The following is a 24,697-nucleotide window of genomic DNA, read 5'->3' as shown; positions in this document are numbered from 1 at the left end:
ACTTGGCCCTGCCTGTCAGGACTGTGGACTCACTTGTGGCCCTCCCAAAACATATGTTGAAATCTTAACCTCCAACATGACTATATTTGGAGATAGAGTCAATAAGGGGTAATTAAGATTAAATGAGATTGTAAGAGTAGGGCCTTGATATGATAGAATCAGTGTCCTTTTAAGAAGTGATACCTGAGAACTCACTCCCTTTGCCATATCTGGACACGGCAGGATGGCAGCTCCTACAAGCCAGAAAGAAAGACCTCACCAGAGTTGACCATGCTCCTACATCTTGCACCTTAAGCCTGCAGAGCTGTGAGAAAATGGATGTCTGTCACTTAAATCCCCCAGTCTATGATATTTTGTTAGAGTAGTCTAGCTAACCCATGGTAGTTAGGAAGCGGCACACACCGGGAAGCTGGGACAAGTGGTTCTTTGGTGAACAGAGAACATCCTGCCACAAGTGGCAGAGTGTGGTCAAGACAGACCTGGTTTCCTGCTCCCAGGGAACTAAAGAAACCTATTAATATGATTTGTGGCATTCAGTTTTTCTACACTATTTGCAACCAAACCACAGGTAATTATTAGTTTTGAGTTCTGTGTACTTGGATAAGACACAGAAAAACAGAACTTAACCAGATGAGGCACGTGTTAAAATTTACACAGTGATATGAGACCCAAAATGATTTTCATTTCTTTCAGTATCTCCACATAGACAAAAAGAACCCGAGAAGCACTGAAGCTTAATATAGAAAATTTCCTTCAATGCAGTTGTAGAAATAAGCACTGGGGAAAGGAGGACTTGATGCTCATCATTTTGGGAGTGATCTGGTTGCATAGTAACAACCATGTCTGTCTGCCTATCTTATTTCCTCCTCAACACGAGTCTGTCTTTTTAGCCACATTCTTGGTAATGGAACTTTGAATAAATTTCATGTTCTCACCATCTAATGTTAGGATTTATGGTGTGATTTGTGTTGTTTTGTTGCAAGGATAGGCTAATGGGAATTATGATGTCAGAATATAATCATGACAATACTTATTCTTTTCACAATGTAAGAATAGCAAGACACATATATCACAACTGTTGAAATGCTTAAATTGTTGTAGAGATGGAGAAAATAGCCCAAGTTTAATTGTTTCTTTAGAAGAGATGTCAAGCAGAATCACAAGTTTCATGCTTAAGAATTTTTTTCCCCTTTGTATGTTACTTTTTAAAACCATTTTTGCCTTAGTGTAACTTTTAAAATACCGTTTTATAAACTAAAGTAGTTGTCTGGAATTCCTTGAAGCCCATGGTTTGGCTTCGGCAGGCTTTAAACAAATACACTGTCAGAAATCAATGTGGATACATTTCCAGCAGTTAATGCCCTAGTCACAGTAGATATTTTGTAAAATCAATAGCCTGAAATATCAGAGGATTATGGTTATATCAGATACCCCAAATGCCTAACATTGTTTTAATTACTCTAATAAAAGAAAGCTGGGTGGATTTAAAAAAAAAAAAAAAAAACCTTGCCTATAAAGAATGTTCTACTCAAGCCAAAGCAAATTTTTTACAAGTTCTTTTAGAAAATCTGGAAGTATTTAAGCGTTTTCCTCTTCTTATGAGACAATGCCTGTTACCCCGCCAGTGCTCTACCATACAGTATTCTCCTTTATGACAACAGGCCTTTAGGACAAGTTGATCAAGTATGTTGCTCTAGTTGCATTAATGATAGACTTAAATATTTGGACCTTCTTTCTTACTGGCACATAGAAATAAACATATTTAATGGTCTAGTGCATGGACATTGAAGAGCTCTCCTGAGATTTTCCAGTTTAGTTTGGAGCCATGGTTGGCCCAGAGGCTATAAGAGCACCATTTTGCTCAGAGGATGCGCAGAAGTCACTTTGCCGGAGTGGGGATGTGTTTATATCATAGTGAAAAGATTGATGATAGGAATAAAGAAGAGCTGTGACAGAAGTTTGGATTCATCCACCCCATTATATACAGTTAGAACTTTTCCCATAAGGGACCTCATCCTGGTTCTTATGAAAAGAAGCCCAAGATTTCCAAAAAAGGGATTTACATTCCTCAACCAAATTTAGAGTACTGAGGGGTATAGCTTCTGTTTGCCAGAAAACCTCAGTTTTGTGCCAGAATGTTGGAATAAGATTTTCTAGCTCGGTTGTTGGGAGGTGGGGTGGTGAGATGAATATCTCAACTGCACAGGTGGACTAATTTATGGGACACCCATTCAGGGTGGGTTGATCAATCACAATGTGACTTTATAGTAGGTCACAGCTCAAGAGCTGCAAAATCTGCATCTCCATGACCATCTTGAATAATTTCTGATATTTTGCCTATTGATAATCATAATACAATTCATTATAATTACTATACTCTAGAAAATAGTTGTTTAGGGGCATTTGGGTGGCACAGTTGATTAAGCGTCTGCCTTCAGCTCAGGTCATGATCTCCGGGCCTGGGATCCAGCCGCGATTGGGCTCCTTGCTCAGCGAGGAGTCTGCTGCTCCTTCTGCCTCTCTGCCTGCTCATTCTCTCTCTCTCTCTTTCTCTCTATTTCCCCTGTCTCAAATGAATAAATGAAATATTTAAAAGAAAAAAAAGAAAGAAAATAGCTATTTAAAAGCCATGACTGTTTTCAGGAAGACATAGCTGCCTTTTTTGTGAGTACTGGCTAGCAGGAAAAGGGTGAGCATAAAGTAGTGTCAAGAAGTGGAGGCCCATCCTGGTTATCACTGGTCACACTGGTCTACGACAGGGTGTGATGTTAGGACTAGCAAACACATGGCATCATGAAATGTACTGTATCAGTCTGGTAGGTAGGAAACATTTGAGCACTGACCTTAATAGGATTTCCCTGGCACAGCAAAGCATTCCACTTATAGCTCCCTGTTATTCTCTACCCCTGCACTGGAGCCTTTATAAAATCACAGAACTTAAGCACATCAATGAGTATTAGTAATTAGTCTATACCCAGAACTTATTGTTGAGGAAGCTGAAGCCCATAGAAGTAAGTTAATTTGCTTTGCATCTTGTATTGACTTTGCAGTTGGTGAGGACTAGAACTGAGGCTCTTTGGTTCCTGTTCCAGAGTTCTTTGTCCTATACCACCCTGGCTCTTAGGCCATCTCTTTTGGACGTGGAGTATTCACAAGAAACCATTGCTATCTATATAAGTCAGCTTGGCTGTCGTAACAAAATACCATAGTTTGGGTAGCTTAAACAACAAGTTTGGGAGATTGGAGACTGATATTGAGATGCTTGCAGCTTCAGTGCCTGGTGGGGCTGTTTTCCTAGTTTGTAGACACCAACCTTGTTGATGTGCTCACATGGCAGAGATGGGGGAAAGGGGGGCAGGCTGTGCCCTGGTCTTTATTCCCCGCCTAGCAAGGACACTAACCCCATCATGGCAGCCCTATTCTCATGATTTCATCTAAACCTAATTACTTCACCTATAGAGAACAAACTGAAGGTTGATAGAAGGGAGATGGGCAGGGGGTGGTCTATGTGGGTGATGGTTATTAAGGAGGGCACTTGTTTGATGAGCAATGGGTATTGTATGTAAGTGATGAATCACTAAATTCTACTCCTGAAACTAACCTATGTTAGTTAACATATAGTGCAATACTTAATTCTTACTAAACTAAGAATTTAAATAAAAATTTGAAAAAAATTAAAAATAAATAAATTAGGCATAGTAAGAGATTAACAACAACAATAATAAAGTAGAACAATTATAATAACAGACTGTAATAAAAGCTATGTGAATATGGAAAAAAATAAACCTAATTACTTCCCAAAAGCCCCACCTGCCTATGCTGTCACATTAGAGGTCAGGGCTTCAACATAGGGTTTTAGGGGATGAGACACACATTCAGTCTATAACACTAGTTGAACCTAAAAGGACATATATTTTCTGGGACCTGTCTTAGTGAGTTCCACATTCTGCAGTGGTTTATGACTAAACCATGGATGATTGTGGGCAAGAGGTGTGAGTGGGCTCTGCTATTTTGGCTTCGTGGTCTTGATCTTTTGGCACCAAGACATGGTACGTGACCAGAAGGATCTGGATGTCCCCAAAGTGAAACTTACTGCTTGAACATTGACATTAACTGGTTGAATTACTGAAATTCAATGACATCATGTTGTGTTTCTTGAGGAGAATTAAAATGAAGTCCATACAATTATAAATATTCCACAGCATTTATTCTCCATTTTTTCACTAGCCAGAACACTTTTGTGAAAACCTAAACATTTGTAGCAAAATCATAATCATAATCTTTTTATTTTCATATTTCTATATTATTTTTTGCATCTCCTTTCTTGATAAATTGAATCTGGGACATTGTATACTGAGTAACTGTTAGGTTACTTAGTTCTTTGTTAAATAAACCCTGGTTTCTAGGCGAGGAGCCTGGGGAAAGGGATCTAACATTGGTTGTGAGCCTACTGCATGGTGGCCATCTGACTATCTCATATGTATTATCTTGGTCTCTTGAGAGCTCTGTGAAAATGGGCATTTTTAGTTATGTTTTGCAGAGGAGGATATAGGCAGTGAGAGGTTGAGGGTTTTGCCCATGGTGGTAATATATGTGGTAGTTGGTGAAGTGAGAAATTGGACCCATCTTGGTCCAACCTCAAAAGCTAAGCTCTTAGCATTTACTGTTATGGGTAATCTTTACACTACTTCTCCTTTGGTCCACAGGGACTGTGAAGGTGTGGAAAGGTCTATTTCACCTTCAGAGAGCACCAATTCTAATGCACACAGAGGTGTCTGGGGGTTTGCTTTGTGATAGGACATCTCTTATTGGGGAAAGCATTTGTTGGGGGAAAAAAGCTCATTTTGGGCTGAATGTAAAACTTCCCTTGTGCTTTTTCTTTGAGGAAAAGTATCGCCAATTTAATAATTATCCGATTTTGGGTGTTTTTTTCATTCTCTCATAACTGTTCATGTTGACCTTCAATGTCATTTCTTCCCCTCTGTTGACCACCGCCCTGCCCTCCCTCCCCCCCATGAATGATATACTCTGTGCTGATAATTCTTTTTTACTCTTGAGGGGAAGTATCAGATGTACAAAACTATAGTCATATGAAAAAATTTTCCCCTCCTCCTTTTTATCAATATTTCTGTGTTTGCCATTACTTCAAAGATGCCAGATACTTCACTGGAAGCAATCCCAAACTTCTTGATTTGGGAAAAGGAACTATCTCCTGATTAATTTTGGTACTTAACCACAAACTGAATCCCAAATTTGGAAAATTCTCTATGGCTTAGTTCTAGCTCATTCTCTGCCTTTCTCCCACCCACTCTCTCTGTTCCTCTGTCTTTGGCCTGCCTTCCTCTGCCCTTCCCCTCCCACCCACCTGCCCCTGGGTCCTCTCCCAGTTGGTGGTCAGCCTTGGGCTTAGCTCGAGCTGCTCCATCTCTTTGGAATCTTTCTCTCCAATCCAGCAGTTGAGTCACTGCCTTGTTTCAGCTCTTGCCTAAACACAGTCCTGCACACTCTTGCAAGAGTTGCAGTGAGTCAGCCTTCTCTGTTCTTTCATGTTTTACTTTAGTGCATTTAAAAAAATCTGTGCTACTTTTCCATTTTCAGTCGTATTTGTTTCTTTGGCTCCAGTGCCTTACTCTCTTTGAGAAAACCTTCTTTATTTAAACTCAGTATTTTATGCCTCATTGCTGAATGGTTCCTGATCACAGAGTAAAATGAGTTCTGTATGGGTGATAAAGGTGATTTGTAAGAGTATTTTGGTATTATTGTTTTTAAATGTCTTTAGTAGGAAAACTAAGTAGTATGTCCTTGACATGGTGGCTGTCACTATCGAGCAGCCCTTTTACTAGTGAAATATTTGAGCTGTTTTCAGAAAAGGATGCTAGGAGGCTAACAGATGGCCAGCACTTGAACATTTTATAGGTTGTACTCACATGGGACACCAGCTGAGAGGGCAGACAGGGATCCAGCCCATGCTCTGTTTCCTGAATGCTGTGTTCTGATGCTGAATACAGCTTACGGGTCACTTCTTTTTAGTCCTTGCACAGGTGCTGAAGGGATAGGGCAGCCGTTCCTGGATATGCTTCATTTAATCTCACTACAGTTCTTTACCGTTGGGATTATTGTCCCATTGTCCCATTCTTAGCTGGGAGAGGCTGGACAGTGTGGTGAATATCTCATTGCTCATGAGAAAGAGTGGGAATTTAGATCCAGGTTTACTAATTGCAATCCAGCACCCTCTTCTTTTACCCACAACTAGATCTTCCTTCCCCAGCACCTGGCACAATACAGCAAACACTCTTAAAATGAGGATACTGTAAGTACTAGTAATTTTAAGGTATGAAAATTAAATCTTATGAAACCATGCTCCAATATTTATTACAACTTCCTCAAATTACTGCTCATCTCTGAAACATCTCCAGTGGTGAGTTTTTAATTGACAAAAATGACAGGCCTTGGTTGCCAAATGGTAAGTTTTGAACTGTCATTCCTACTCATACATTTATAGGGAGATCTAAAAACAAATGCAATCACACCTTACCTTTGAGGATCAGGAATGCTCCCTGGTAGGTAGTACCTCAAAACTGAGGTTGAAGTGTGAAGTGTTCCCAACTAAGTCAAGATTTAGAAAAGTATGTTATCCTACAATCTGTTTATTCTTGACAGCTGCTTTAAAAACGAAAGGTTTTTACACCATTGTGCACGCGCGATAATTTTGCATTGTAGAAGTTAAAACACAGCTCTTCATGGAGCAATTGTGATAACCCTTGAATAGCTTTACCTTCTGAGGCATGGTGCCAACATGGGAAGGGAAGAAAGGTCACTGAATTATTTTTTTGTGCTCAGTCTTCCAAGAATCATGCATGGCCAGGGCATTGGTGAATTGGGGCTGGGACTAGCTCTGTTTGTTTTTCTCCTGTCTAGTTTACATAAGTCCCGTAGGGGGAAGCTCAGCCTGGGGTGAGCAGCCCTGGAGAGGCTGGTGTGAGGAAGGAAGGAAGACTTTAGAGAAGGTGGTTAGGATGCATCTAGACATGCACAGTCCTGAATGCAGACACGAGAGCGATGGAACCTCTGGTAATCCACCTTTCCTACACCGAGTAATGTGACCTGGCAGGAGGTATTGAACACAGAACCTCAGACCTGGCAGGGAACCTAGAAGTCAATCTGCTTCATGCCCTGGACATTCCTGACAGGTGGTCCTCCAGCGTCCACTCCCAGTGAAGAAGTCCGCACCTTCCATCATTGAGGAGCATTCGCTGTGGAAAAGGTTGCCTGCTGGATGACATAAATCCTGTCTTCTTGTGACTTATGACCTTTAGTCCTGCTAATATGTTCTCACGCAGCTGGCTGCAGGCCACAAGCTTGTTTCACGTGTCTGAACTCTGTCATCTTGGTCACACACACTGCCCCCTCTCCTTTCTTCACTTGACGCTCACAGGACCTGGTTGCCAGAGTCAGCCCTGTTCTGCTTTCTGCTCTAGGTGGGTCGTGCATCTGCAAACCCTAGAGCACAGATGTGTGGAATGACAGCGTCCCTGGTGTGCAGCCTAAGGTTGGGTGAGCTTTTTGAGGAGCTACAGCACAATGCTCATTTGATGGGATAGATTTTTCTTTCTGGCTTGAAATAGCTAAATATTGGTTGTAAATTTTTTAGCACATTTCTTCTGAATCACTTATACGTAAGATATTTCTTGAAGCGAGAGACAGGCTTTCTCTGAAAATGCGGTGAATGAATCACATAGGAGAAATTCCATTTGTGTTTTTAACTTGTAAAAAGTCACCCCAATCTGGGCATAAAAATGCAGTTAGAGCCAGTCATGGGGCCTTGTGATGATGTCCCACGAAGAAGTGAAATCCACTACTCTGAGAGAAGGGCAATCTGAATGCCAACTCCTCCTATTCTTCTTGAATCTCTCCAGTGTGACCTTTAGTGTGGAGGAGAGAAGATCCTCTTCCGCCTTTTCTTCTGGATATGTCCTACGTCCAAGTAAGACCTCATAGTGGTGGGTAGTCTCTTGTGTGAGAGCCCTGCCTATGGCCACAGATCTCTCAGGCCTTTTCTGGCTCACACTGAAGCCTCTTCATAATTAACTACCTCAGGGGGCATGTGTGAGACTGTGCCTTGTTATAAGCCTGACTTCATCCTTTGCAGCCTATTATTATCTTGTGCAGGCCCAAGTTTGAGAAGAACACACAGTTTGGTGGTACCACCTACACCGTCATTTATTTAATCGATTTGGATGGTTTGTGCTGCTCTTGGCTGTGGACCTGCAAAAACAAAGCCATGGGATAAAGCAGCCCGAATCCTGTAATGAAAACCTTGTACCTTTTCTGAGGCCTGGTAGAGAGAAATGATTTATTTTTACCCTACCAAATAAAACATTCTAGGAATCTGAGGTGAAAATTGGATTTTAACTGCTACTAAAATTTTGAGCATATAAAATCAGCAAGTGTTGAAAGTTTTGCTTGATTAAGAGAAGAACCTGAAGAATCTGGTACACGAATGATGTACGTCTGAGGTATACTGGTGTCTCACATCAACCTGCTTGATAAACCTGGAAACATGAGGCACACTGGCAGCAGAACCGATGGTGGAGACAGACCTCCATGTTCTCCACATCATCACTGGCTCCCAGCCTGATGCCTGTAGTCAGTTGCCTCTTCCTTCCTCATGAGCTTCCTGTTTCAGACTTCTGTGACTGTGCTGAAGGAATTTGGGAACCACCTGCCTCCAGCCACTGTATGCTTTGCTTCTGTCAGGTTCTCATTTGTTGGCGTGTTCACTTTCCTTCCTGCCTTTCTGCCCTCCGCATCCCCAGCAAACCTCATCATTGACTGGTTTTTAGAGCACACAACAACATCCTGTCGAAACCATTAAAAACCACAAACACCTAAGGACCTCAAAACTATGATGGCACTAAACCTTCATGAACTGTGCGGGTCTTCCCTGGTTTTATTTTACAATTTGAACATGTGGTTACTTAGAGCCTCCATCCGAATGGAGAGGCCCACCAGGTGATTGGTGTCTGCTGCCCTTCTAAGGGTCACCACCTGTCCAGACTCTCTGTCATCTGTCACCACGTTGCACTTACTAGCCTGGATAGCACTTGCTACCTTTTCCTGGTTTTCACAGAGCCACTGCTTGCCTGGATGGACTGTACCTGGGTCATTTCTTAGTTGCTTATATTCTTTGCTCCTTCTTCCATTCAGAATTCATTGAGCATGTGCACTGTGTCTTGGGATATAAAGATACATAAGATACATCTGCATTTAATTAGCACAGCAGAGGCGGTGGAGCTATGTGGAGTGTGCTGTGGGGTAAAGAGAAAGGAGCTCACTGATGCTGAGGAGATAGGAGGCTTCATAGTGACACTTCTTCAGAGCTGGGATTCCTGGGGTAAAGTGTCTCTAGACAAAGGGAAAAGGAAGGGCATAGGGTATACCAAAGGAGACACCTCTTGGAAAGACATTTGTTTAGAAAATAAACAGCTTTTTAGAGTGCCCAAAGGCTAGATGTATACAGGTGGAGGGGCTAGAAAAAAAATGATACGCTCTACGGCAGGGTAGCGAGGATCTTGTGTATCATCCCACGGAGTTTGCAGTCTTTAGACTGTGGATGACACTGGCAGCTGTTTGGAGAACTTTTTAGAGGTTGAGGCAGAGGAAGGCAGAGTGACCCCTCGGATGTGGGGTCTGGGCTTAGTCTGCTGAGTGTCAGTGGAAAGCCATGTGGCCTTTTTTGCACAAGTGGCCTCGGGATGGGTACACAGAGAAGAATCTGTTTGCCTGACCCCACTGGGTTAGTCTGATTTAAGGCCCCTTCCTCTCAGCCTCATCAGACCTCCTGTGATTTTACCAGGGGAGATGAGATGGGTCTTTATATTTGACAACTGTCAGCTCTGCTCTTCTGCCTGCGAGCCTCGCTTAAACCTGCCAGCACCTTCCTAACTTGGCTGACCTCCCTGGGTCAGGCCACTCGGTTGTGTGGAGCTTTCATCTCTGCCAGAGCTGATCTGGCACAGTCCGTGATCATTTCTTGTACCGTCCTATGCTGCCCTGTTCCTGCCAAGGCCTTGGTGTTGTAGGAAAACCAAAAGCCTCTTGCAGATGGGACCTGTGCCACATTCTCAAGGTTTACACACATGCCCTACACCCTTACAGCTCTGTTCTCTGATGATCCACAGCAGAGATTCCAACAGACAGTTAAACTAAATTTTAAAAGTTTATGTTGAACTTTTGAGTTGCAGTTCTTAAGGAAAAAAAAAATAAAAGGAAGGCGGGCATTGGAAACATACGTTTTATGAAGTGCTCTGAGCAGTGACAGATTTTCTTAAGACTCTCAAAATGCCAGGAAGCTCTTAGAAATATGCTTGTTCATTAGTGTTGTATTGATTTTATTCTGATGTTTCATTTCAAAGTTTGAGGGTTTTTTTCCCCCCTCTAATTGTGTCGATAACAAGGGAACTGTTTTATAATGTGACTGGGAAGCACAGCAGTGCTCTAGAGCTGGGCATCTTGCACTCAATTAACCTTCATATTTCCCATCTCATCACTGCAGTGTGGCAAGGCGCTCCCTGGCCTTTCAAAGCAGGAGGACTGCTGTGGAACTGTGGGTACCTCCTGGGGCTTTAACAAATGCCAGAAATGCCCCAAGAAGCCGTGTAAGTGACGTTTCATCATTCCTTTGAATCTTAATGTAGCATATCTGTTTCCTTACGATTACTGTTTGGGGGGCGAGACAGCATTAGACTTTGAAAGAAATCTTACTGAATTCTAGAATATATTGGTGTAATGTGGATTTCCAGAAACATTGCTGCAGGTGTAAGAAAGCTTTCCTGTTGATTCCGTGTTTGAATAAGCGGTTTTCAGTTGCCTTCTCCAGCTAGATTACTTAATTTTAAAAAGTCTTTTAAGAAGGCAGTAAGCCAAACTAGAGTGGTTTTTATCCCCCTCAGGTGAAGAGAAAATAAGAGGTCTTTAAAAATTGTAAATGTTTCAAAAACCGATAAAATGTCAGTGAAGCTGTTATTTCTTAGTTTCAGTTGCTTAAATGACATTTTTATTAATAGCCACAACAGAAGTTGTACTGTCAATTTTCAGATGTCACTAAAAAAAGGCAAAAATGGAGAAATGATTGGTTGCTAATCTGTAAAAGATAAAGGTACAGTTACTAGGACACAGTACTTTTCTCTTCTTAGTTACCACTTTTATTTTTTTAAAAGATTTATTTATTTATTAGAGAGTGTGCACAAACACAATGCACTTGTGTTGGGGGAGGGACAGAGGAAGAGGCAGAGAAGCAGACCCCCCCCACCCCATTTAGCGTGGGGCTGATCTCATGACCTGAGCTAAAACCAAGAGTTGGGGGACGCCTGGGTAGCTCAGCGGTTGAGTGTCTGTCTGGCTCAGGTCATGTTCCTGGGGGTCCGGGGCTAGAGTCCCCGCATCGGGCTCCCCGCAGGGAGCCTGCTTCTTCCCCTATGTCTCTGCCTCTCTCTCTGTCTCTCATGAGTAAATAAATAGATCTTTAAAAAAAAAAACATCAACAAGAGTCGGAGGCTCAACTGACTGAGCCACCCGGGCACCCCAGGCACCACTTTTGTGATACCATCACAGTTCTCAGTGACATGAATCTGTATTGATACCCACATGTTTTGTTTGGTCTATAAATTCTGGGTTTTAGAACCTATTGATTTGAATAAATCCAGATTTAGGTCTCTCTGTTCCCTTTTCCCCCAATTATAGTTACTATTTTTAGTTTTTGAATGCAACATTAACTCTGGCTGATTCCTAATAGAGATTTTTTAGAAAGACAGGGGTAACTTGATTTTTTTTTTTTTTTACATCCATTCATCACATTTTTCCCAAGAAAGCAAGTGATATTTCCCTCAATCATCTTTCTTTGCTTTGTATAACTGAAGATTTTTGTAGGAGGTTTTTACACTTGGTGTTACAAGGAATTTCTCATTTGCTTCAGTTGGATAATTTTTAATTATTATTCTTATGCACTTATCGATTTGATATTTTTAATTGCCTTTCACGCCACTGTTCAGCCTAGAACTGCCATCTTGGGATCAGTGCTCCATAGCTCTGTCTTCTGTACTCTTGCTCAGTCATCATAGTGACTTGTTATTAATAATTTCTTATTGCCTCTCATTTGGACCTCCTTGTCTCTCAAACTTCCTTGTTCTCTAAATCTTTTGATGCCCCAAATTTCATTTATTTTGTTGGTACTGCTTCTATTTTTTTTAGAGGTCTAATTTGTGAAAACACCCACTGAAGTTTCCAGTAACTAGTGAATTCTTCATTTAGAGAGAGAGTCACGTAAATGAAGACCTTCATTACTGAGGATGTCCCCTGTGGACTTTTTATGGTGATTCAATAATGACTGGTAGTGTGGATTTCCAGTAAGTGGGTTGAGTATGCTTGTCCCTCCTCACTGAGAGATTTGTGTGCCTAAAACTATTCTGGCAGCCTGACCAAAGCGAGATCTAAGGGAGATTTGGTATGATTTAAAGAGCAAGGGATTTGGAGCTAAGTAGACTCGAGTTTGACTCTCAGCTTGGTAATTTGCTATTGAGTCTTATGGATCATGAAACAAGAGTCTGTATCTAAAATGTTGAAAAGCATTGGCTTCCTTTCCTTTCCTTTCCTTTCCTTTCCTTTCCTTTCCTTTCCTTTCCTTTCCTTTCCTTTCCTTTCCTTTCCTTTCCTTTCCTTTCCTTTCCTTTCCTTTCCTTTCCTTTCCTTTCCTTTCCTTTCCTTTCCTTTCCTTTCCTTTCCTTTCCTTTCCTTTCCTTTCCTTTCCTTTCCTTTCCTTTCCTTTCCTTTCCTTTCCTTTCCTTTCCTTTCCTTTCCTTTCCTTTCCTTTCCTTTCCTTTCCTTTCCTTTCCTTTCCTTTCCTTTCCTTTCCTTTCCTTTCCTTTCCTTTCCTTTCCTTTCCTTTCCTTTCCTTTCCTTTCCTTTCCTTTCCTTTCCTTTCCTTTCCTTTCCTTTCCTTTCCTTTCCTTTCCTTTCCTTTCCTTTCCTTTCCTTTCCTTTCCTTTCCTTTCTTTCTTTCTTTCTTTCTTTCTTTCTTTCTTTCTTTCTTTCTCTCTCTCTCTCTCTCTCTCTCTCTCTCTCTCTCTTTCTTTCTCTTTCTCTCTTTCTTTCTTTCTTTCTTTCTTTCTTTCTTTCTTTCTTTCTTTCTTTCTTTCTTTCTTTCTTTCTTTCTTTCTCCTTCCTTCCTTCCTTCCTTCCTTCCTTCCTTCTTTCTTTCTTTCTTTTTTTTCTTTTCTCAGCCTATCCCTCATATACTATGTAAGTTTGTCTGTAGGAATATTGTAGAGTGAGCGATAGATTTCCCGCCTCTAGGTCTAAGGCCTGAAGAAGGAGAAGTCCAATTCTTCCAACTTTATTCTGGGGCCAAGTTCATGTTCTCTAATACTTGTTCCATCTTCTCCATTATCTTCATGCCTTTTTCTTATCCCTCTTTTTCTCTCTCTTTTGCTGAACCGCTTCCCTTTGCTCCATCGTCTCAATCTCAGAATAACAAGAAAGGGACAGAAGTTAGGGATACAGAGAATCTTAGATTCTCCTGATTGTTTTTTAATGCGTCATCTCTACTCCTGACCTTCTCTTGTTTTTATTTCTAATTGTGTGAGCATAAATAAATCCACTGCTTTAAATGTTTTTTTTTTTGTTAATTCTCTATTTTAGTGCTAGTAATAATTTAAGGAGGAAGTTAAAGTATAAAGCTTCTATCACTTCTGACCAAGTGCTGATGAAAATAAATTCATGTTGTCTCATGCAATGTATAAAATTGAAGAGATTGATTTCATTTCAGGAAGGGCAATGTGGATTATGACTGAAATAAACTATTAACATCTTGACATTTACTTTGTTTGTGCTGTCCTAAGTGACTCACTCCCAAGAAACACACGCAGGGTCACATTCTTCCTGTGTCATTTAGAAACTTTCCTTTCCTTGGTTGGTACTACTCTCTAAATCATATTCATTTTGGAAGAGAGCAGACTTTCCTTGGCTTTATGTGCTCTGGTTTTGTGTTCCATGCCTTTAAAAAAATTTTTTTTTTCACTTAAAGGAGTTCAAACTGCAGTTTCAAATGACTTTTATTTAATGTTTGAAGTTTTTGTTTAGCCACATACAGAAAGACCTTTCACTGTTGATCAGTTTTTACTGTGAAAACTTAATTTTAAATCTGCAAATGATTTCGTTAAATACTCTGTAATCTAATAAAAATGTACTTAGCTTGAACAAGTCACTTGTCCTTTAAAAGTTTGTAGAAGAAAATGAACATGGAATCCTAAGCTGAGGAGGATCTGAAGAGATCAGCTGGTCTGGCTCTTTGCTTTGAGGTAGATGACTGTTGAAACTTTTTATTTTTTATTTATGTATTTTTTTAAAAATTATTTATTCATGAGGGACAGAGAGAGAGACAGAGACACAGGTAGAGGAAGAAGCAGGCTCCATACAGGTAGTCTGATGTAGGACTCGATCCCGGGTCTCCAGGATCACACCCTGGACTGAAGGTGGCACTAAACCACTGAGCCACCCAGGCTGCCCTGTTGAAACTTTTTTTTTTCCACTTTTTTTTCTTTTATAAATTTTATATAATTTATAAATTTATATAATATATATAATTTATATATATAAATTTATATAAATATAAATATATATAAATTTATATAATATATAAATTTATAAATTTTATAAATTTATTTTTTATTGGTGTTCAATTTGCCAACATATAGAATAACACCCATCAAGTGCTCATCCCATCAAGTGCCCCCCTCAGTGCCCGTCAGTCACCCCCAACCCCCACCCACCTTCCCTTCCACTACCCCTAGTTTGTTTCCCAGAGTTAGGAGTCTCTCATGTTCTGTCTCCCTCTCTGACATTTCCCACTCATTTTTTCTCCTTTTTAAACAAGATAGCATTTCTTTTGCCTTTGAGTGGTTCACAGAGAGAGATCCCCAAATCTCTGCAAGCACCCTGCTCCACAGGGTCTTCATTCTATGGAAGACTAGTTATGTGGCCAAGGAGCTTAAATGGAGCTTGAATGAAACTCTCCACATGCCAGTTGCTCCCTCCTTAAAAGTCACTATTCCAGGACTCCTCACTCTAACCACTTCTAATTCAGAAGGATCTGAAGAGATGGGACATATGGCAAAGAAAGGAAGTGAAGGAGGAGAGAGAAATACCACTAGTACATATTCATCCTGTTCCATTAGTGGTGAGAATAAAGAGCATGTGTTAGGGGCAAAATAATTTTATTTTCCAAAAGAAAATTTCCTTTTTTATTTTGAATTTTCCCTCTTTACTCCTTGTTTAAGTCTTTGTAGTGGTCTAACCATCCATCCTGTTTTGATTATTGCCCATTTTCTATTGCTCATGATCTTCTTAATGAAAGAATACCTTATGGCAGGAAATAATGACATCTGTCATCTCATGAGTGGTTTTGTGAGGCACTGCGGTAGGCATTTTGCATAAATTATATCTAAAATCCACAACAGTCCTGACCTGCTCAGGAGATGTGAATACTCCCATTGTATGGAATCCTCGTTCGAAACCCAGAAAGCTTGTGTCCCAAAGTCACAGAGCTATTGATAGGCAGAGCCATGATTTGAACTTAGGTCTGCTTGGTGCCTGAACTTATGCTGTATCCATTATGCCAAGAAATCTCTTGGGTCTCACTTAAGAGTGTCAGAATCAGTGAATAGGGTTTTGTTGATAATTTGGTAGTGAATAGGGTTTTGTTGATAATTTGGTAGTGACAACATTGTATTGTTGATGAAAATTCTGGGTGATGAACAATACCAATGATCCTGGTAGTCCTTCTCATCTCCTGACTTCCTCTTGTCATCTCCCATTCTTCTTGGGTTCATAGCAATAAGAGTCTCTCTTTATTAGCATGTGTGAACCAGTATTTAAGTTAGCACATAGTTTATTGTCAAAACTGGGACACTTCTGAGAGTGAAATGGAGTGCTGTTATTAATGAACTTTGCTAGAACAACTGGCTTAACCCAGGGCTGTCCCAGGTAGGCCAGGATGTATGTTCACCTTACTTATAAGAAAATTCAAATGCCTGTAGCACATCATTGGGGAGGAATGGATCCTTTGTGATAAAAATAATCATTAAATGGAAGAAAATATAAAATAGTCTTACGATTCTTTGGATTAACATAATCTAGATGACAACTATGTGGGACTGCATCTATTGCAGAATAGGAAGCATACTGAAAAAACAGGGATAATGTGGAAAAAAAACTGCCACATATTGAGTTGGGTATCTTAGAAATAAATAAGATAGACCACTGATGACTTCATTGGTTTAGGTTATCACATATGGTAGTTTGGGACTGTATAAATTTAAGCATGTAACAGAATTATTTCTTCCTTACAGCTTATCATGGATATAACCAAATGATGGAATGTCTACAAGGTTACAAACGGGTTAACAACACCTTTTGTCAAGGTAAGGTTAACTATTCTTTGGTGTAGACTTCATTGTTTGGGCTTTTTAGGAATGTGAGTTGTTTGACCACGTTTTGCTCATTAGCCCAGTGTGCAAAGGTCACAGTAGTGACCAACTGCCTGCACACTCAGTTTAAGAAAGAAAGAAAGAGTTCTAGTGTCTGGTTACCAGAATTAGTAACAGTTAAACTTCACGGAACTTTTTTTCCCCTTATTTTAATTTGTAAGTCACTACCTATGTTTGCATGGATGGATGCATGTGTGCAGATGAGTACACATGTGTACCGAGCAGTATTGCTTCCTTGCTGACACATGATTGGGTAGTGAAGTCCCTTTTTTTCCTCTCATCAGAATATTGCTAGCCACCTTGAAGTATTAGAGTATTAAATATCAGGGTAAATAAACATTTCTTAGGCGATAGTTCAAGCTGTGTAACTAAATATGAAATGTCATGAGTACTTTTGCTCAGTTTATTTTGAACCACGTAGCAGTCGAACAAGCAGGGGGATCTTCAGAGATCATTTAGCCCAGTGTTTGTACCTTAATAATGAGGTCATTCAAACCCAGCCTGGCTAAGTGACTTTTCTTAGGCTAACTGGAGCAGAGGTTAGAACTCACATTTACTAGTGGTTTAGTTTACTACCCTTATATGATATCAAATTTTGTGTCACTTAACTTTGTGGAATGTCCAATGAATGCTCCTAATTTCCTTTTACATCTACAGGATAAAGGTGTTATTATTAATTTGGAAATATGTGTACATTGAAAGAGTCTTAGTGAACCAAAATCCATGTCAAGAACACAGCACATGTGTTCCAACTTGTCTGAGGCTCTGTATATTTGACCAGTACTTGTTTATAGGACAGAGTAGATTAAGGTAATGTTAGAAAATATCGATCAATTCCTATTAAAAGGGCTCATTTCACTGGACTGTCTTAATTCCCTGAGAATTTTCTCAAGTTGTTCCATATTGTATCTATCTAACTTTTATGATGTATAGAGCTTTAGCAAATAAAGAATTTCCTTCTGAAATGCACTTAGGTGTACCACGTGTTTAAAAAAGTTTTGTCTTAAAATATGATAAGCCCTCATGTGAAAGAGTATTGGGAAAGTTAGGTTTAACTTTCTCAAGGAGCTCAAGGAGTGGACACTTAAGACACTTTTTGAGAAACCTCTGTACATGTTCATGTTACATGGGAGTAATGGGTTAATCAGTATTATGTAGGGATCAGTAGAATTTAAGACATCCTTAAAAGGTCCTATTAAATGGATGGAAGAGTGAGTTAAATGGATGGAAGAATAAATATATCAAATGAATGAATGTGTATTCTACAGAGTAAATGAAGTGATTGCTTCACAGGGTTGGATAACAATCTGTATGACAAGCCCTTGCCCATTTTTAGAATGTACTGGTAGAAGCAGAATGAGCAGGGTGTTGGAAGGAATAATCTCGTCCTCTGCCAGTCAGACTGGATTTGAGGTTTGGGTGTTCATTGTCTCTAGGCTGATAAGGTCAACAAAGCTTGGAAAGGGCCTGGAAACCTGAGCGTTTAGCCCTGGAGAAGTGCAGACTAAAGAGAAATAGAATGTTTTTAACAACACGCTTTTAAATGTTTGATAAACTGTCTTACAAAACAAGTCTTTGATGAATTGCTTCAAAAACCTATCAATAGGTTGGGGTTAGAAGGAAGCATATTTACAACTACAACCAAACTTTGTGTGTGGAATAGCGTTCCCCAACATTGTACTGAAATGCCTTTGGAAGTACTGAGTTTCCTGTGCACCGAGGCGATCCAATGGTAACAGCTAGGCAGGGATGCCATGGGGAGTTTCTGTCCTGTGCAGTACGTGAAGTTGAGTGACTTTGTAGGCATGTTCCAGTTGTCTGATATTATCATTGCTCTGTTGCCTGGGATAGAGGTTGTGGATGAGAAGAAAGAAATGACATCTTGGTCTTTCCCCCATATTCTAACCCCTAGGTAGGAAGGTTTCTGAGGTGTGCCCTGTGTATCTGCTTGCTCCTTAGACTATTGACAGAGGAAGAGCCTTATTTATCTTTCCCCATTGTAAGCCTGTGTGACTCTCCAGAATGTCATCATGTCCTAACATCAAATGATGAGGAATGAGCATGTTTCTGTGGTTGGGATTGGGGGTGGGTGGGATTTGGACATTATTAATCCGAGTTAAAACTGCGACACAGAAAGTAACTTTACCAAGATCACACAGATAATAAGAGGCCCATCCAGGCTTAACCTCCCAAACCACCTCTGTTTCTGTGTGCTACATGGCCTCCTTTACTGATTTTATATACATCTGTGAAGTATTACTAATGTAGATACTAGCTCATTAGAACAGAAGATAGGCCAATAGAAGTCAAAGCAATTAATATTAATCTGGTTTTGTGTAATAAGAAAAGATGGTTATCTAATATATTCCTTCTTCTAGCTGGCTTAAGGTTCTGCCAGTATTTTTAAAAATACCATGGTGGAAGTGAAAGCAAAAATGTCAACTATTGGACTTGCTATCTCACTTAGCAAAATAGAATGAAGAATCCTTTAAATAATTGCTAGATGTTTGTTGTTGTTATTTTCATATTTTCCTCTTCTGGTATGGCTGATATGGAGTGACCTTTTGCAAATTTTGTTCATAGTAAACATATCTAATGGTTGCACCTCCTTCTTTGCACTGATGGTCAGTTAACACCAAATCCTGGCTTACATTTGTCTCAGGAGGATATTTGCAAAACAGCTCTATACTTTTTGGCATGGATTCTGGAGTGAAGTATCACAGAAAATTCTATTTCATGGTGCCTCAAAAAGGCACTGCTAAATTACACTACAGAGAAGATTGACTCATAAAATAATATGATTTCATTCATCATAATCTATTAAAATTACCTTTGAGAGAAGGGCTTAATTTCACTCCCTTTGTGACACTATTGGTCAGCAAAATTAAATAGAACTTTCTCACATTACATACATACACTCCTTTTTCCTAGAGCCTTGAAGCCTTTGATTTTGTTATCCTAGAGTTTTTCAAAAAGAGCCCTTTAACCACTAATTACTTGTGCGTTCCGCATTGTTCTTAGAGTTTAATGTCTTCTCGGTTTACAAAGCACATTTAAAATTAAAGTGATTAATAACTAGAATTACATTAGTTCCTTCACCTAAGCGAACTAATGTCCTGAAACAACGTTTAGTAATGTGGGCTCAGTAACAAAGAGCCAACTGTGCACAAGTTAATTCGAGGAGCTTTCAAGTAATTGCCCTCAAAGTTGGGTTTTTCCTCCTCTCTAGTGGTCTTGCAATTATCTTTTCAAAGGAATGATTTATTACATATACACACACGGAGCTCTAAAACCTGCCCTCACTACCCTTAACATTATGGAATTGTTATAATTTGCTTCATTTATCATAACAAACAATACAAGCATATTTCCTGGTGGATCTAGAGCTGCATTCATCATTTGGTTATTGTGCAAAAGTTTGATGGAGAGCTAGAATTAAATGGAGTGATACCTCATGAATATGATAATAGGGATGTCTGCTCTCATACTACTTGACTCTAGAGCTCAGTTCTTGCTGGCATTGAGTACTCTCACTTGCCTGTAACTTTGTCATGAGATAAATGAGCTCTTAAAAATTAGGCATAAATCCAAGTTTTAAAAATGCATTGGGTTCTGAAATTACCTGGGGACCAATCTATTTAGTGAAATCTTTTATTAAAAGCAAATACCCTCTTTGATACACTGAAATCAACCATTTCATGAGCTTATAAGGTATAAAATCAACCTAGTATTACTTTGTACATTTTTTTAGCATGTCCTGCGGTGCTGGGGGAATCCCAAAATATATGGGATAGAGACATCTACACTTTCATAATCCAGTGTATATATATTCCTTTTTCATAGATAATCTTGAAAGCATTAAAAAAATATTCAATGATCCACAAACATTAATTGGCAGGGCTCTCCTGAGCTATGGACTGAGGATAAATGATGAATAAGACATCCTTCTTGACCTTGGACTTAGTGTAATTAAATCAGTTGGAATCAGCAGGACACAATTTGCTTTGTTCACTCTCCCAACTAGCTAAATTTTAGCTGACTCCAGAGGAGCCCGTTAAAAAGCAAATATGAAAGAGCTGTCCACATAACTTTCTTTTGGCGTCATTTTATGACACTAGTTTTTCTGCTTTAATAAAATAAATTTACAAAACAGATACATTAGGGCATCATCATACCCATACCAAACTTTCACCATAGAACTCCTTTAAGATGGTGCCCCAAAGTGCATTCGAAACCAAATATTGTTTGGAACATAGAAAGGATAGTGGACATTTTTTTTTTTTTCAGGGGCACAGCTGTTATTAAATGAAACTCCCAACTCACTGCACATCAGTGAGCCATACATGGGATTTGGGGGTTATGAAGAGCTTGGCTAGACTATAGCTTCTATTTTAGATCTCTTAATCATTACAAAAAATTGTGGTGGTGGTAGCATCTAGAAGAAGATGGCCTTTGGTTGCTTTGAGAAATCTAAAAAGGGCAGGTTTTAAGAAAACCTGCTTGGCTGGAGAAAAGAATGTGGCCTGTGGCATAGTGCTTGGTTCACTCAGAAGAAGAGTCATCATTTTACAGTTATTTGCAAAGGTATAGTTAATAGAAATTGAGAAGGTTTTTTTCCATACAGTTAATAGTTAAATGAATTGAAACTATTTTGTCAGGTTTTGCATTTAGCATTGCTTCTTGGATTCTGTGCTTACTTTCTGGGTTTGTTGTTTTTGTTTTGGTAGGTTTGCCGGCTAGAATACAGGACACTCAGTTAAATTTGAATCTCAGATAAACAATAAATAATTCGGTTGGGACATATATATTAAAAAGTTCTTGTTTATCTGAAATTCAGATTTAACTGTGTGTCCTATATTTTTATTTGCCAACCTGCATTTTAAGATGATATTCTTTAACAGTTCTTTCAATGAGGGTCACTGAGAAGGATATACTTTATATGTCTGAGAATATTTTTCTATTGAGCTCATTCTATAAGGAGACTGGTCAGGCGTACAATTCTAGGTTGTTTACTAGCAACCCATTTGACCACATTATATTGATGTCTTCTGACTTCTTTTTGGTGCTTTTTCTCCTTTGTAAATAATCTCTCTCTCTCTCTCTCTTTTTTTTTTTTTTTTTTTGAGATCCTCTTTGGATTTTTTCTTTTTTCTGTATTCTGTATTTTTTCTTTTTTCTGTATTGTCCATCCATCCAGTCATGTCTCTCCTCAAATTTGAAAAATGATCAGCTATGCACTCTTCAAATATTGTTTTCCCACCATGCTTCTTCTCAGCTAAACTCTTATTGCCTACTTAGGGGTTTTCTCTAATATTTATGCCTCTGAACAAGTCTTTTTCATGCTTGTATTCTTTTGTCTTTTTTGGTGGGGGGAGGCTGCATTTTGAATGAATACTTCAGTTCCATCTTATAGTTTTCTAATTCTTGCTTTATTCCCATCTGGGCTCTATTGATTATTTTTAATTTTAAGACTTTTACATTTCAAAGGTTTTTAATAATTTTTTTAGCTGGATTTCAGTTGTGAGGAAGAACAATTCTGCACAGATACTTTCAGATTCTTACTTTCAGTTGCTGGATCCTTGGCTCGTGTTTCTTCCTAGAGAGTAGGCCCAGAAATTCAGGGGCTTCATCCACTACCATGTATTTCTATGCCATTTCAGATTTACTAGGATATTTGTCTTGCTTTTTTTTTTAATCTTCTTTTATAATTTATCTACAATTGCTATGTCTTTGGAACAGGAGAGAATGCCAAAGCACGAACTTACTGTGTTACATTTCTTTAACATTTATCAATATCAGGATTGAGCTTTTAAAAATTTAAGATACCAATATTCAAATGTGGTATTTAATATATATATTATACATTTTCTTTGAGGATGTTGAAAAGCACTGACAAACTTCAGATTATATAAATTAAATGTTATTCAAAGATAGTCATTTTCTTCTTGTAATTGAGCAGCCACAATATCAATATATTGACCATCTGCTATTCATTAACTCATCCATTTTACAGATGATTTAAATGGGAGTACTCTGAGAAATATTAGAGTAAGACTCAATTACTGCCCTTATGAGGATCCCTGTTCTCACGCATAATTAAAACATCAAGGTTGCATGCTCAAGAGATGAACCAAATACTGCAGTTTCAGAAGAAAGTTCCCGGGACACTTGGGTGGTTCAGTGGTTGAGTGCCTGCCTTCAGCCCAGGGCATGATCTGGGGTCCTAGGATGAGTCTCGCATCAGGCTCCCCACAGGAAGCCTGCTGCTCCTTCTGCCTCTGGCTCTGCCTCTCTCTGTGTGTCTCTCATGAATAAATAAATAAAATCTTTAAGAAAAAGAAAAAAGAAAGTTCCCATTTAAAAACCTGTTCTTTAAAATAAGCACATTGTCTTTGCTGTTTATAAAATAATTCATACTTACTGTTCAAAATTTAGAAACTAAGGAAATGTATAAAAAATATAAATTACCTTAATCTCCTTCAAAAACTGATGGATTTTGCTAGAGTTCTTACCAATCATATATATTTTGAGAAAATATTTCGTGGATAAGTGTGAAACCATTTTTCACTTAATAGATAATACTTTCTGATGTTATTAAATCTTGTAAAGATTATTTTAATGCTGACCTAGGTATCCCAGTTAATGCATATATGATAATTCATTTAGCCATCCCCCTGAAGTTCTATTTTCAGATTTTTATTTTTTCTTAATATATGTATTGTTACCAGCATACTTGAACATAAAACTTGAATCCTGGTTATATTGACAAGAGAAATTACTGGTTCCAAGCTGTGATTCATCCTGTGCACATTACATCTCAAAGAGGATGTACATTTTCCCTTCTCATTCGCGATAGAGAGTTCATTCACCATGTTGCTCCCCTCCTCTCCTACTTCTTTCTTTTATAAATTTGAAAACATACAAAGGGCAGTGAAATACTATCTTTTTCTTCACATAGGCCCTGTACATTTCTATTTAGGCCCTCCCCAGGTTTTTTTTTCTTTTTTTTTTTTAAGATTTACTTATTTATTTTAGAGGGAAGGAGGAGTAGAGGGAGAAAATCCTCAGGCTGACTCCCTGCTGAGCACAGAGCCCAATGCAACAAGGGGCTTGATCACAGAACCTGGAGATGATGACCTGAGCTGAAACCAAGAACTGGTCACTCAATCGACTGAGCCGCCCAAGTGCACCATCCCAGATATTTTATATTGAATATGGCTGTGAGCAGGATTGTAATTTATTATTTATTGTTTTACTGGAATGCTTGTCAGTTTTATTAATTTCTTCTGAGTTTTCTACATAGGAATGATTTTACCTACAAGTAGTTGTAATCTGGGAAAGCTGTGATGGAGTTGGGAAAGTTATGAGGAGTGAAAGAAATGAAGATGCGGGCATAGGAGAGCGTGTGTCATGCTTGTGCCTGCTGAATCCCACAGGTGGAGGTGAAGGTGGATGAGTAAATTTTTAAGGGATGGAGGAAGTGTACGCTGAATGCAAAATTTGTTTGGCATAGTGGCTAATGACTGTAAGCTTCTTTTAAGTTTATGTTTAAATGGATGGAGCATTGATGTATCTTGTTCATTATGTTATGCCATTGACATTTCCGGTTTTCCTCAAAAGCCATGTGCAAGTTTGCATAGAATAGAAATAAATGTCTTTAACTCAATAGTGAGCGCTTTGTGCACTCCCTCTCTCTCTCTCCCGGTACACCCACCACCCTGCTCAGGGTGCCTTCTTGCAGTGATGGAAACAAGGTGCGAGGGAGATAATGACAATTGATAGACATAAAGATGTTATCAGTGACAGTAATTGTAACACAGCAGGTGACTTGATGGTCTGTGTTCCCATGTTCTCCAGCATGCAGGCCCCGTGTAATGATCCTTTTGTACAAAATCTAAGTTCTTCCTCTAATACTCTTTTGTTCTGACTGAACTTTTTGCAGTTAGCAACACCAGTTGCTGCTCCATTTCTTCTCTCTCTCTCTCTCTTTTAAGGTTTGTTTATTTATGGGGCTGAGGGGGAGAATCTTCAAGCAGAGGGAACCTGTCGCAGGGCTCCTTGTCACACTCACAATATTATGACCTGAGCCGCTATCATGAGTTGGGTGCTTAATGGACTGAGCCACCCAGGTGCCCCTGCTGCTCCATTTCTGTTTA

General features: G+C 39.2%; 1 protein-coding gene across 12 annotated transcripts in view; it reads left to right on the top strand.

The window, feature by feature from the left end:
• Positions 1–24,697, top strand: part of LTBP1 (latent transforming growth factor beta binding protein 1) — a 392,695-nt gene that overhangs the window by 217,651 nt on the left and 150,347 nt on the right. For all 12 annotated transcript variants that reach the window (XM_077843646.1, XM_077843644.1, XM_077843645.1 and 9 more), the window contains 2 exons: positions 10,556–10,658; positions 16,404–16,475. In XM_077843646.1, the coding sequence (XP_077699772.1) occupies positions 10,556–10,658; positions 16,404–16,475 (175 nt within the window). The remainder of the gene's footprint in view (positions 1–10,555; positions 10,659–16,403; positions 16,476–24,697) is intronic.

This window comes from Canis aureus, chromosome 12, assembly GCF_053574225.1.
Source record: "Canis aureus isolate CA01 chromosome 12, VMU_Caureus_v.1.0, whole genome shotgun sequence".
Lineage (NCBI taxonomy): Eukaryota > Metazoa > Chordata > Mammalia > Carnivora > Canidae > Canis > Canis aureus.
This window is presented reverse-complemented; position numbering and strand designations above follow the sequence as displayed.